General features: G+C 39.6%; 2 protein-coding genes across 2 annotated transcripts; one reads left to right on the top strand and one right to left on the bottom strand.

The window, feature by feature from the left end:
* Positions 1 to 208: 208 nt before the first annotated feature.
* Positions 209 to 5,336, bottom strand: LOC124125457 (60S ribosomal protein L24-like). Its single transcript, XM_046488778.2, has 5 exons — positions 5,222 to 5,336; positions 5,012 to 5,087; positions 2,285 to 2,532; positions 1,096 to 1,147; positions 209 to 334 (listed from the first exon to the last, which is right to left on the bottom strand). Exons 1-5 carry the CDS (start codon positions 5,224 to 5,226, stop codon positions 251 to 253), a joined length of 465 nt encoding a protein of 154 aa, XP_046344734.1. The 5' UTR covers positions 5,227 to 5,336; the 3' UTR covers positions 209 to 250.
* A 98-nt stretch (positions 5,337 to 5,434) lies between these two features.
* LOC124127248 (centrosomal protein of 97 kDa-like) lies at positions 5,435 to 13,482 on the top strand. The gene is made up of 7 exons (XM_048383636.1): positions 5,435 to 5,464; positions 7,312 to 7,457; positions 8,083 to 8,185; positions 8,756 to 8,811; positions 9,813 to 9,914; positions 12,164 to 12,277; positions 13,338 to 13,482. The coding sequence occupies exons 1-7, from the start codon at positions 5,452 to 5,454 to the stop codon at positions 13,473 to 13,475; spliced, it is 672 nt and encodes a 223-aa protein (XP_048239593.1). The 5' UTR covers positions 5,435 to 5,451; the 3' UTR covers positions 13,476 to 13,482.
* The last annotated feature ends 466 nt before the right edge of the window (positions 13,483 to 13,948 follow it).

Genomic DNA, 13,948 nt, shown 5'->3' on the forward strand with positions numbered 1-13,948 from the left:
CGGGACCAGACAATCCAGTGATTAATATCATGAGCATCGATCCACGCAATTGGGATCAATGACATACATAAACAAGTCAGCGAGCCTGACCACCCGATCCCATTAGTCGCCTCTTATGACAAGCATGAGTTGCTGAAGACCTATTCTACCCCGGGGTGAACCAAGCCAGGAATATCACATGACCTGCAAAGACAACTTAACCAGTTTAGCTATTTACATTTTTTTTATTTCAGCCTGCAATTATTACAGTTTAGCGTTTGCCACCGACCGTGGGTTTAGACTTGGGCATATTCTTAGAGGCCTTGGACTGTTTTCCTCCCTTGGGTGCAGCAGGCTGAAAGTAAAGAATGGAACTTAAGGATATGGCATTAGAACAATCTGAACTTTATATGAGACTTGGGTCACAGGCTAATTGTTTTTAGATATGCCTGTTTTTGCATATTCTCAATGATTAACTTGTAATGTAATTTGGAAAATGGCTTTAATTAAAGATTTTCACTGAGTACAAAGAACTTTTCAATTGCAGCCATTGATTAATTGTAAAGGGTGAGCTGTCAAGTTTTGTTTCATTTGCTAAAAAAAAAAAAGAAGTACCTCCAAGGGGTAACAAGTATCATGCCAATAGCTCATGGAATGACATTACAAAGGTTGTACAAAAAAACTGTTATGTAAATTATGAAATATCCAATCTCATTTAAATAAGAACTTTTACTTTGACTCAATTCCTTTCACCATCAAGGCCTGACAACCCTCCATGAGGTCTCGTCAGGTGAATTATGAATCCTTTTAGAAAGCTAACATCTACTTCACTCAAAACCCCACACAAGATCGCTCAAGGTTCATCTGAAGAGAATCACTATTGAGGGTTTGTTAAAGCTTGACGGAGAGGTATCAAGTTGGAGTCCAGGATCTCATTTCAACCGATGCAAAAGTTTCCAAGGTTGAGATACTTATGTAAGTACTTTGAAAACATTGTGCACATCTCAGTTTTGAAAAGGCATATTTCCATCTTTTTTCCAAATGAGCATCATTTGCATGGCAAATGAATATTTGAAAGTTTTTCATAATGAATTCAGCTCAGCTTGACACACTTACCTTGGATGCCTTCTTCTGTGTGTCCTTTGTCTTCTGCTTCTCTTTGTATGCCCTGGGGAACAAAGATGCCATCAGAGTTTGAGGGACTAAAACCGATAACTAACTAGTTTGCAACTACAGCTGGAACAATACACCAAGTCGTGAAAGGATTTTTTTACACCATATTCCGTTCAGAATATACGTATTTAATGTAACCATACACAAATTCATGTAGCAATGTTCGGGTTTGATATAACAAAGGACACTCATAGCTCATTGAAAAAATAATCAAACGCAATAAGTTTGTAGATTATTTAATGCTTATTTTCCTAAAACAGACTTCATGCCAATTTTGTTCATTGAAAAAATCTTTGCTTAGCAATGGTTAAATACTTAAAGGGGAAGTGTACACGCAAAAATCACTTTCTTTCTTTTTCTAAACAAAACGCAATTTTAGAATTAGTTAGTATCTGTGTTTGAAAATATACACTCATTTTTTTTCACAGTGAAAGTAGGAAGCTCACAATAGTGTTAAAATGATATGTCGTTATGAGGCCTTCGTTTAACGAGCGAAATAGGCCTGAGTTATCCCCCTTAGATTATGACGTAATTGGTGCCAATTCAACTGGGTCCCTGTCTATTCTCAACGCAAAAGATATCAAGGACCAGTTTGCGGTAAAACAACATGGTCTACGACACACTCCGGCGCAGTGGTGACTCAGCATAACACAATTCTGGCTGGCATCTGAGACGCTAGAATCACAAGACTGTACCTACACCACGTGAAGCGGCTCTAACAAAGCATGATGACGTCATAATGTTTATCAATTGGCACCAATGACGTCATATTGCAAGGGGCATAAGCCATGGTGTTTTTGTTATGGAAATAGAACACTTGGTAAATGTGAAAAATATAAATCGTTTTAATGCAAAAAATATGTTAATTAAATATGATGTTTTTATATTTTTGTCTATGACACTTCTATGTTAACACTTTTAATGTGGAAAAAGTACAAGAAAAATTGGTTCATTTCCGTGTGAACTTGCCCTTTAAGTCAATCGTGGATTTAAGTGGTTGTCAAGCTGCATATGGGCAAAGCAATTTCCAGTTCCAGTTTGCAAAAACATTATTGACCAAGTACTGTTATGTGGATAATGTACAATAGTGACTATCAAGCTTCGATGATAAATCATCAGTGTCTAAGATTACCTGATGGCCTGCTCTCTCTGTGCCTTCCTGACCTCAGGCTTCTGGTTCCTCTTGGCCATGATGTCATTGAGGGTGGCACCAGTGATGGCTCGCTGGAACTTGGCGGTCTTTCGGGTCCTCTTCTTGGAAACCTCTTCAGTCTGACCCTTCTTGTGCTTTCTCCTGTACAGCACTGTCCAGTTGATCTCACGAGGGTTGCGCTTCATGTTGTGGGAACGTTCACATTTCTTGTTAAGAAACTGGAACACCTGATAGAACAGATACAATCCTTTCTGGTTATCATTATTTCAAACATTTAATTCAATTCAGTGTTTGTTTGCTGTTTAACGCCGCACTCAGCAATATTCCAGCTGTATGGCGGTGGTCTGAAAATAATTGAGTCTGGACCAGACAATCCAGTGATTGATATCGTGATTGATAACGTGATCATCGATCAATTCAATAGGGATACAATGACATGCATCAACCAAGTCAGCGAGCCTGACCACCCGATCCTGTTAGTCACCTTTTAAGGCAAGCATGGATGGGTTGCTGAAGACCTATTCTTCCCAAGATCGTCACGGGTCCAGTTTCAAATGTAATAACCAGCTGCTAACATGAAATTGGAAATATTAATTCCAATTGGAATTTTTTTACACTACTAGCTGTCGACTTAAGGCTGAATACATGTACATGTATCTAGATTAATCCCTGCACACAGTATTTCACCTAACATTTATGGATCATTATCATGATTATGCACTTGTCTGAGTCAGGCAGGGAAACAATGTTACTCTTTATTTATAAGTGTAATTATCATACTCAGCATTAACCATGTTAACAAAAACATGCTTTTTGAGGAGTGAGTGTATGGTTGGTTGGTTGGTTGGTTGGTTTGTTGTTTAACGCCGCACTCAGCAATATTCCAGCTATATGACGGCGGTCTGTAAATAATCGAGTCTGGACCAGACAATCTAGTGATTAATATTATGAGCATCGATCCACGCAATTGGGATCGATGACATGCATCAACCAAGTCAGCGAGCCTGACCACCCGATCCCGTTAGTCGCCTTTTACGACAAGCATGGGTTGCTGAAGACCTATTCTACCCCGGAATCTTCACGGGTCAGTGAGTGGATGGTTTTCTGATGTTTTGGGAAATATTCCTGCTATATCACAACGGGGTTCACTGGAAATGCTTGGATTTTAAGATCAGTTTGTCATAAAGCAAGTAACAAAAAATAAAACGCCAAATACTGACTGTGTGTTTGATTACACATCTGCCTTACACAACAACCTGTACATAATTGAACTTGGGCAAGGCAAACCAATGGTTGACTGGATGAGCAAAGATCCATGTAGGGGTCAGCTTACACACTATCAGCCAAGGTACACATGAAACCACCCGAACCTCATCACATGAGCATTTTATGATAAGCATAGGGTACTGGGAACCTATTATTAGAATACAAAAGTAGTTTCAAGAAGACTAAGATAAAGATCCTTTTACTTTCAGATATATCTTTAGGGTACGAATACTTCTGTTTAGGTCTCATGATGCTTATTAAAATGAACATAATTCACCAGAGAAGGATCTGATTAACTAGCTCACAGTGCAACATTGTTAAACATTGTTAATTACACCAAAACCATAAATGATGAGAACAAAACAAATGTGATATTTAAAAAAACTAGCCATTGCATGTTAATTTATTTTAACAATTGCAAACATTAATGACAGAGAGATCATTAAGTTGTATGCTGCCTTCAATCCAAATCATAGAAAACTTGACCCCTTTGTATTTACAATACAAGTCAATGTTTTGACAAACTACATTTTCAATCAAAATATTTGGCGTTCTTAAAGATAAATGATTTGGGGATAAATGATTAACAGCTGATTGTAGGGATAAAAAATGTCTGTGGTAGTGTTAACGTCAGCAAAACATTTACATGATTAAGCTACAAATGGATGTCGGAAAGTAATAGTGGCGCAGTACAAAGCTATGATACTGTATCTGCTCTACCATTAGCCATGTTAGCACTGTCTCACTCCCCGCTGTATTTCTCGATTCCATGGTCAAAGTGCATGATGGTACGTTTTCACCATTCGACCATTGGGCGTGCAACTTTTTAAAACTGACCATCAGTCGGCAAAATAGGATGTCTCGGACTGTCGGGAGATGGGTATTTTAAGAACTTGTCAAACAAGTGCAAACTAGAAAATTAAGCTAAAGTTTGCAGAATTATAAAAAATTGGTTGCAGATTCTACAAAAAAGGGACCACAGAAATTTGTCTTTTTGACCAAGAAACATAGCAGGTATGGATTGTTTTAATAGGATAAAATGTATTTTAGTGGTCCCCAGATTTATGCATTGTTGGTATTCATATATTCTTCTAGTAGGCCTAGTGAGATTGAGTTTTGTGTAATTGAAGGTGTCAGGTGTTCCTTTTACTCCTTCTTGGGAAAGACAGACAGAGTCTGCGTATCTGCGTTAAAGTACCATGTTGTGTGTCATATCACTCTTTTCGAGTTGTCGCAAGCAAATCTTAATTAATATTAGTCTGTTCCCAAACATGGACCCGTTTTAAGCTGTTTATTGACGATTGTCACCTTTCTAGTGAATTTATAAGATATATCAATAGCTTATCTGTGTCGAATAGCTGGACTTATTCTTCCCAACCCCAAATATAATGTTAGAAGCACGTCGATAAACACATGTAGCGAAAATATTAGTGTAAATACCCTGCCGTCAGCCTTGACCATTTTCTTCCCATGGCCGGGGTATATTTTGTATCCGCTGTACGAACACAGTTCGATCCTGGAAGAAAAATAAAACGCATATGAGATGGAAAGAGATATATACTGGTAGAAGGTAACGTTTTTATTTTCATTTACTGACAAATATATTCGGGATTGCTTGGATAAAGAAGGCATGTAGCCAAGTTGGCTTACTTCATGATTGCGACCGGAAAAGGAAAGACTGATATACGAGACGGAGTAAATGTTATTAGTTATTTTTTAATATATCACGGATAGTTATTTTTATCCATTTATATGCTTGACACATAATATAAGGTAATATGAAAAAAATTAAAGCAAATGTAAGAGCGTTTTAAACTATGTGAAATAATGTTTGATCGCGATCTATTCGCCCCGTTCCTGCTCAGCGGGAACATTTCAAAATGGCGGACGAAGGTAATCGCGGAATGTAAACAATAAAACCCGTGCATTTATGATAACAGCCTGATAATTATGTAACGACATTTTTGTTAATGAAAGAATATCACACGTGTCACCACATCCGATATATATGATTGCCATCAAACTTTGCACTTGGGTTTAATTCCGCTTTAATCGTGTGTTGCCAATGTAAATAGGTGCCCGTCAGTGGCGGTACACGCCGTTAGCTTACAATGTAACTGACGGCGGCAAGCGATGTCTTCTAGGTACTGAAATACGTCCGCTTAAAGATGATTACTGACATATCATAACATGTAACTGATAACATGTCATATCCATACTTTATTGTTTAACCACTTTAATAAATCAAAATATAGGCGTGAGACACCCTACGTATGTAGGCCTATTTAGAATACAGCACCAGAAACTTTTCAAACACGTGACAATACCTTGTGACGTAATTTGTAGTATTTTGTTTCAAGTCACACCTGCGAAACAATGCCCTGTGACGTCAGGGGTCATCGCGCGTGCATAATCTCCTCCCAGTGATCTATCATCTCTACACGCAATGTCATTGAATATGCCCAGCGATTTTGAGAGTTTGAATATTTGTTAAACAAATATGTCCTGTGACACCGCATTTTCTAGCAAGCACTAGTGTATGAAAGCACTTTATTTTAAATATACTTCTTATTTTGTTTTTTCGTAATTCAAGTGCCTAAAATGATTATTAATGGGAACTAATAAGTACCCGTTTAGTGGCTGTATAGAGGCTTCTAATATTCTTCACAAAAAAAATTGGAGAGAAAAGGATGAAATAGTTTAGTGTCAAATATTTTGGCTAGGGGAAACTGTCCTGGAACATTCACACAAGCCACTTTCACCCGGTACATTTATTCAGTAACGATTCAAAATGAAACTCCCCTTGTACTGTCTCTAGCCATGGTTATGCCTCCCTCGTTCCTTACAATTATCCACATTATCCTTACAGTGTTCCCTATCACACTTTTCTGTCACAAAAATCACCCGACAAATTATTAAATACCATGTCATTAATGCGTACCCGCGACGCCAAGAGCTGTTTTCAGTTCGCCCCATATCAGCTCAATCCTCACCACTCGGTATCTTGTAGATTACCCATTGGGATGAGTGTGCCAAATGGCATCGGCATCACTTGTAAGTGTCCATAGACTAAAGTCACGAGATACCATGCCTACTTTGTAAGTGTCCGTCACCTATTCGACCCTTTTCGTTCAGTTCCGTAATGGTGTAGGCATGACTAGGTAAATTTGTACTTAGTTTCACAGTGTGGAGGTATCTCAGTCGGTTAGCTGTCAGGCTAGCAATCCGACTGATTTTCACAAAAACTGGCTGCTTGTCTTTGAGTAAACCTTGCCTTAAAAGGTGACCTACGACAGAGATTGTCCTTACAAGAAGTTGTGGTACTGTATTCTAAAGGTGCTCCCGGATGTACATTCATGTACATCTTTGGACCTGCTGCTGATGTATAACCTCGTGGGGACCTGTATTAAACATGTCCCCATGTCTCAGCACTCTGTTTGCTTCTAAAAAGGAGTAGTGCAGGCTCAGTGACTTGTTTGATTGCATGTTATTAATGGTTATCTTCATAGCATTGTATATGACAGCTTAGGAGGTTGCCCATATCCTGCAGGGGTGGAACAGTTCACCGAACGTTTGATACATGTATCATATTGTTAGGTTACAAATAGATACAAAATGATTCAAGTATTTCCATGGGTGGCATGTGAGACTGTTTGAACAGAAATTATTATATACTAATTTTATGTTTATATTGTAAGTTCAAAAAGTTATAATCAGATTATTCCTCTTTAACATTTCAGATGGTGAAGGTGGGGTTTTGGACTTCACTGGCTATGGATTAAAGAAATTTGACATACCAGAAGGTTTACACCCCAATGGACTTATTCTTGATCAAAACAGCATCTCGAAAATAGAAAGTGTGGAGCACTTGCAGGACTTACAACAGGTAATCACTGTTTTTCACCCTCTTGACTACTATATATGGTACACAGTGCTTATGTGCGGTAGGAATGAAACCAGTATCTATAACGTTCAGTGTTGTTGTTTACATCAGATGTGTATTTGTGTGTATAGTTCAGGCAATACTGTACCTAATCCTGGTTTGGGGCAGGCTACATAACAAGAATATGTCTGAAATGTGACAATTTAGGAGTGCTCGAAAGTTGCTCAGTGGTAAATAATGTGTGATATTCTATAATACATTACCCTCATATCCAGTGCAACCACTTTGGTGGGGCAAGTGTAGATTCACTTTTCATTTACCAAAATTTTGTGATTTTAAAATACCTTTGCTCTCTAGCCATCCAAGTTCCAACCATATCTGACAGCTTGTCTGGGTTGACTGGTCTTATCGCTACTTTCCAGGGTTCAAAATTAAAGAAATCTGGTTCTATAGGGTTGGTGCTCTGATATATGAATCTGAGGTCACCCAAAAGTTTTGCTTGAAATGTTAGTGTTAAGATAAGGACATCTTGACTTTCATGCTTAATTTCAAACATTGCTATGTCCGTTGATAATGTAGTTTATGTTTAGTGAAAAGTATTTCCTAATGTTCTGCCCATATTCCCTAGCTATCCTTAGCATCCAATCACCTGGTTCGCATGGTGGGCGTGTCTTCCTTCATCCATCTCACTGTACTGCGTCTCTCCAACAACAGCATTGTCAACATAGAAGGTAAACACCCTTTAGAAATGACAACACCTGTTACAACTGATTATTGTCTAGTTCATGGTGAATTCAGTCCACAGAATTTGAAGATGAATCAAAAGTTTGCTTTTGTGTTGGGACACTGATGTTGCAAAGGGCACACCTAAATGTCTTTGTGAGTGCCTTGTGGCACACTTAACATTTTTGTAAGTGCCTTGTGACACACGTCAACATTTTTGGGAGTTTTTGTGATACACCTAAACATCTGTGTGAGTGCCTTGTGACACCTAAACATCTGTGTGAGTGCCTTGTGACACACCTAAACATCTTTTTAGTGCCTTGTGGCACACCTAAACATCTGTGTGAGTGCCTTGTGGCACACCTAAACATCTGTGTGAGTGCCTTGTGACACACCTAAACATCTGTGTGAGTGCCTTGTGACAGACATAAACATCTGAAAACAATGTTTGTATCCCTTTTAATGTGTATGACAGACATTTTTCGGATGTTGTTGGTTTGAAGATATTTGAAGAACATCATTTATTATATTAAATGTGATATTAACATGATTGATGATGGATGTTTTATATATTTTAGGACTCACAGACCTGGTATACCTGTCTTGGCTAGATCTTAGTGGCAACAGTATCAAGGTACAACCATCCTTTCTTACAATACAGTGAAACCTCGTTAAACCAGACACTGACATCACCACTGAAATCGTACAGATTATCAGGTTTCCGTATTAACAAATCATGGTTTCAAAGTAATGTCACCGAAATGTAAGCATTTCCAGCTGTAATTGTCTGGGAGGAGGGGTTTACAAATGAATGGGATCCAGACAATCAAGGTTTCACTGTACATAGGAATTCTCACATCAGACAAAACCCTTGCTTCTCAGGTATCACCTACATTATCAAAAGCATGACACATCACGTGACAATATCACATGAAACTTTAGATTCAGGATGCATGAAGATCTCGGTAGAGAATAGGTCTTCAGCAAGCTGTAAGAGGCGACTGTGCTTGTCGTAAGAGGCGAATAACGAAATCGGGTGTTCAGGCTCACTGACTTGGTTGATGCAGGTCATCATTTCCCAATTGCGTAGATGTCAATCAGACTCAACTATTTACAGAACGCCGTCGTATAGCTGAAATATTGCTGAGTGCGGCCTTAAACAACGAACAACAATCAACAACTTTAGACTTTGGCTGTGACATTAGCCATTAGCCTGTAACCTGAGTCAAGTAAAAGATTTATCGGCCTAGTCAGCTTTGCTAATAAAAGTCTATACATTAACACTATGATCTACTGGAAAAGTTGCCAAAAGACAGGTTCGGTCAACTAGATTCAAAAGTGTTTGGCACAGACTGCAGTCTCCTGGTTCAGACAGGTTTCCATATTGTCACACAAAAGATTGGTTGCCACTTGTACAATTGTTTAAGAAATCATTACCTGAGATCTGTTACGGTCTTTACATTGAACTTAGAAGTGCTATCCAACTTGTATGTGTTCATGTTCCAGGCATTTCTTGATGCCAACAAAAGGCTTGAAGTTAAGTCACTGTTTCAAGGAGAATACATTTACATCCATTGTTGCATTTGACCTTGGGTAGTGTTTTTATATGAAATGAATAATTTGTCTTTATTGCAGGTTATTGAGAATTTGAAGCATAATGCCCGTCTGCGCCATTTGGACCTATCAGACAACAACATTGCTGTCTTTGGGGAGTTATCTCCCCTGTCTATTCTCAAGGTAACAACATGTGCATGATGCCATATGCTAAGAGCATGTCAGACATATTGCATCAGCATGTGTCTTCTAAGATTGGATTGTGTGACACAAGCCGTGGTTTACTTTGTCACTTGGCAGAGTTAGAGTGAGTGAGTGAGTGAGTGAGTATGGTTTTACGCCACTTTTAGCAGTATTCCAGCAATATTCAGGCAATATCACGACGGGGGACACCAGAAATGGGCTTCACACATTGTACCCATGTCGGGAATCGAACCAGGGTCTTCGGCGTGATGAGCAAACGCTTTAACCACTAGGCTACCAGACTGCCCCCAGCAGTGTTAGAATTTAAGTGGGTCTTGAGGTCCTTGGAGTTTGCTGCTGTTGTGTTTGAATCTCTGTGCAGGCAAGCATCTTGTTACTTTATGGACCAGCATATACCTCAGTCAGTTTGTCGAACTTTTAAGTTTAGGGCTGGTTGAATTTTAGTCTTTATGAATCATTACAATTTGGTCTAGTTCATATTTCATGTTAATCGGTATCTACGGATAATATTAAGGCCACAGGGCATTCACAAACATATTAAGGTGTGCCTTTTGGAATTAAAGTGTGCAACTTGAAGAGTACTTTTGTAAACCTAGGGGGGGCACGGGTGGCCCAGTCGTCTAAGGCGCTGCGATTCGCTGTGCAGTGTTGCGTCCCTTGGGCACGCCAGAAACCTTTGATTGTGGGTTCGAGTCCCAGTTCGCCCCGATTATGTTTCTAGATTTGTCAGCACCATACCCGTGTTCGTGGCTTCGGGCTTTCCTCCCACATAAAGCTGACACGCCGCAATATGACTGGAATACTGTTAAAAGCGGCGTTAAACCCAACTCACTCACTCACTTGTAAACCTACATTAACCCCTGGATCCATTCCCATGGTTCTCGCGATCTGAAATTACCTGCCCTTGATTTTCATAAACATTTTACCGACCAATCTAACATCGCGATAAGGAAAAAGGAGTCAATTATTCAATGTCAAATTTCTCAGAAAATCAACGCGTTTTGCGGGGGTTATTAAAATGTCCATCCAGCGCTCCATGCAAGATGTTGTTTCCAGAGCAGATCTTGAAAACCATACAATATTTCTTCACCAAACTTGGCACATAGATGTGTCTAGTGGTGGACTGGTGCCTCTTGATAGTTTGAGATTTTCGACAAATATATTGTTCGAGTTTCCATGTCAACAACTTTGACTTAAGCTGGAAATGGCAGTAGTGCTCGTTTCCAGAGCAGATTTGAAAACTGTACAATATTTTTTCACCAAACTTGACGTATTCATCATCAAGTATTGGCCATTGCTGGGGATATCGATGACCTTGTTGTCTTTTATGAATCATACTGTTCATAAAGGGTGTTCACATGTTCATCGTGTTCATCATGGTCAGTGTTCATACTTGAAACGGGTCCCGGTGTCCTGGAGGTTTGCTCCTATAGTATTGGAATCTAGGGACCCCCTTAAATCTGCAACTTTTAACGTTAGAGTTATGACAAGAACCCCTTGACTTTCATGCTTAGTTTCAAACACAGATTTTCCATGTATTTGACATGTTTAATTGTGGCTTGATGTTATGAACATTGTCGAGGGCACGGGTGGCCCAGTCGTCTAAGGCGACGCGATTCGCTGTGCAGAGTTGCGTCCCTTGGGCACGCCAGAGACCTATGATTGTGGGTTCGAATCCCGGTTCGCCCCGATTATGTTTCTAGGTTTGTCAGCACCATACCCGTGCTCGTGGGTTTCACCGAAGTGGTAAACGTCTGAGACCTACATCACTTCGGGCTTTCCTCCCACATTAAGCTGACATGCCAGAATGTAACTGGAATATTGTTAAAAGTGGCGTTAAACCCAACTTACTCACTATGAACATTGTCACAAGGTAATATTGTCAACAAAGAATGATTTCTAAGTGTGTCCTCAAGCACTGGGAACTTATTTTAACTCGTACCATTACTACTTTAACTGTGCCAAATACAAGGAATTTCAAAACCTGGGGTCACTGTCAGTGCTGTCGGTAAAAACTGCCGGTCATGTTTTAGCGTGTGCATCCCAGATGTAAAAATGAATCATTGGGATAGATGATGCAAAAGCCACTGGAGAGAAGATTCAACATGAGGAATTGCATGTACAATGTCTTTAAATACCAGAGTTTGGGGATAGAATGTAGTTTTATTTGCGATAAACGACTTTTTATTCCAGTATATTTTTTATGACAACTCTTTTATCTTTTACAGACCCTCTTACTTCATGGGAATATAATTTCAAGTCTTAAGCCTATTCCTGCTTGTATTCCGCCATCAGTCAGAGTTCTCTCCCTTGAGAGTAATGACCTGTGTGACCTCAATGAGGTGAGAATTCTTCAGATATGATGTTTGTTTGTTTAACAACGCACTCAGCAATATTCCAGCTATATGGAACTAACGGGATTGGGTGGTCAGGCCGGCTGACCTGGTTGGTGCATGTCATCGTATCCCAATTGTGACTATCAATGCTCATGATATCAATCACTAGATTGTCTGGTCGAGACTCGATTATTTACAGACCGCCGTAATTTAGCTGGAATATTGCTGAGTGCGGCGTTAAACAACAAACAAAACCTACTGGAAATATTAGCTACAAATGATGCCACATCATCACTTCCAATGTTACTTTGAGTAATGTATTTTCTTATTGTCTCATGGTAGAATGGGGATATATTGAATATAGGTTTTAATGTTCAGTTGCAAAGGAAACTTCAGGTATGGAAGCAGCGTTCAAAACCTCTGAATTGAAAACACTGTAGGCCAGGCGTTTTATATTTTTCGGATTACGGACCCGCCGACTCTAAATTTTGAGAAAATGTAAAAAAAATAAATCAGATTTCCATATATTTTTTTCCCCATCGATAGCCACATAGTCAGTTATTTTATTTGTTATCATCACCTTTTAATAAAAAACATATGAATTTACCATTGTAAACTAGTAAAGAAATACATAATCAATATTTGTTGATCTTGAAGCCGGACATGAATAGCCTCCCTTGACAATTGTCCGTGTTGTAAGTGGTAGAACTTTTATTGTTACAAGGGGCTTTATCCTCACAAATGGCGGCCTTTTGAGCACAGAATATGTTCATAAAGTATGCCAGGGGCATTCTGCATAAAAAAAATGCATCCAACCTCCAACCCTGGACTTTGGGCTGAAAAATCTGTAATCTAAAAATAAAAGAAGCTTGGCCTAAAGGGTGCTCACTTTATCAACCACAAGCTGCCAACCCAGACTCAATTATCAACAGGTCACCATCATATGATTTAAAATTTGTTAGGAACTCCGAGAACTAAGAATATTCACACATGATGACTCTACGTATGTTTACTCTTACCTATGTTTACTCTCCCTGTGTTTACTCTCCCTATGTTTACTCCCTAGATGTGCTACCTGGCGAGTCTTCCTGACCTGGATCAGCTGTCTCTGGCCAACAACCCCTGTGTCCTCATGACAGCGCTCACACAATATCCTTCTATACAAGCTACAAACGCTGTACATCATGTCTTTGGCCTCATGTAGATTCTGGGTTAAACTTGTACAACCCTATGACTGAAGTGGGTGGTCAGGCCTGGTGACTTGGTTGTCATCATACCCAGACGTTGTAGGACGTCTCACAGTGTCAATCAGTGGTTTATTTGGTCCAGACTGGATTATTTAAAGGCCTTCATAATATAGCTGCAATATTGCTGAGTTTGGTTTTTAAAAACAAACAAACCTGGCCAGTGCTCACTAAGATGTGTCTCAGGGCATGTCACAATCTCATCAAAAGCAGGTCTTAGTACTTGCTAGACCGCCTCTGTGGTCTAGTGGTAGAGCGTCCGCCCGGGGGGCGGAAGGTCCGGGGTTCGATCTCCGACCGCGTCATACCAAAAGAGTGAGTGAGTGAGTGAGTATGGTTTTTACGCCGCTTTTAGCAGTATTCCAGCAATATCACGGCGGGGGTCACCAGATATGGGCTTCACACATTGTACCCATGTCGGGAATCGAACCCA

This window comes from Haliotis rufescens, unplaced genomic scaffold (assembly GCF_023055435.1).
Source record: "Haliotis rufescens isolate VD_foot unplaced genomic scaffold, xgHalRufe1.0.p SCAF_5, whole genome shotgun sequence".
NCBI classification, from domain to species: Eukaryota; Metazoa; Mollusca; class Gastropoda; order Lepetellida; family Haliotidae; genus Haliotis; species Haliotis rufescens.

Bases quoted from the DNA above. Each gene is read 5' to 3' on its own strand.
- LOC124125457 (XM_046488778.2), bottom strand. The intron at 2,533-5,011 runs GTATTTACACTA...CTGTTCTATCAG, and splicing joins TGGTCAAGGCTGACGGCAGG to GTGTTCCAGTTTCTTAACAA. The intron at 1,148-2,284 runs GTAATCTTAGAC...TTTGTTCCCCAG, and splicing joins CAGAGAGAGCAGGCCATCAG to GGCATACAAAGAGAAGCAGA.
- LOC124127248 (XM_048383636.1), top strand. The intron at 7,458-8,082 runs GTAATCACTGTT...CATATTCCCTAG, and splicing joins ACTTGCAGGACTTACAACAG to CTATCCTTAGCATCCAATCA. The intron at 12,278-13,337 runs GTGAGAATTCTT...TTTACTCCCTAG, and splicing joins ACCTGTGTGACCTCAATGAG to ATGTGCTACCTGGCGAGTCT.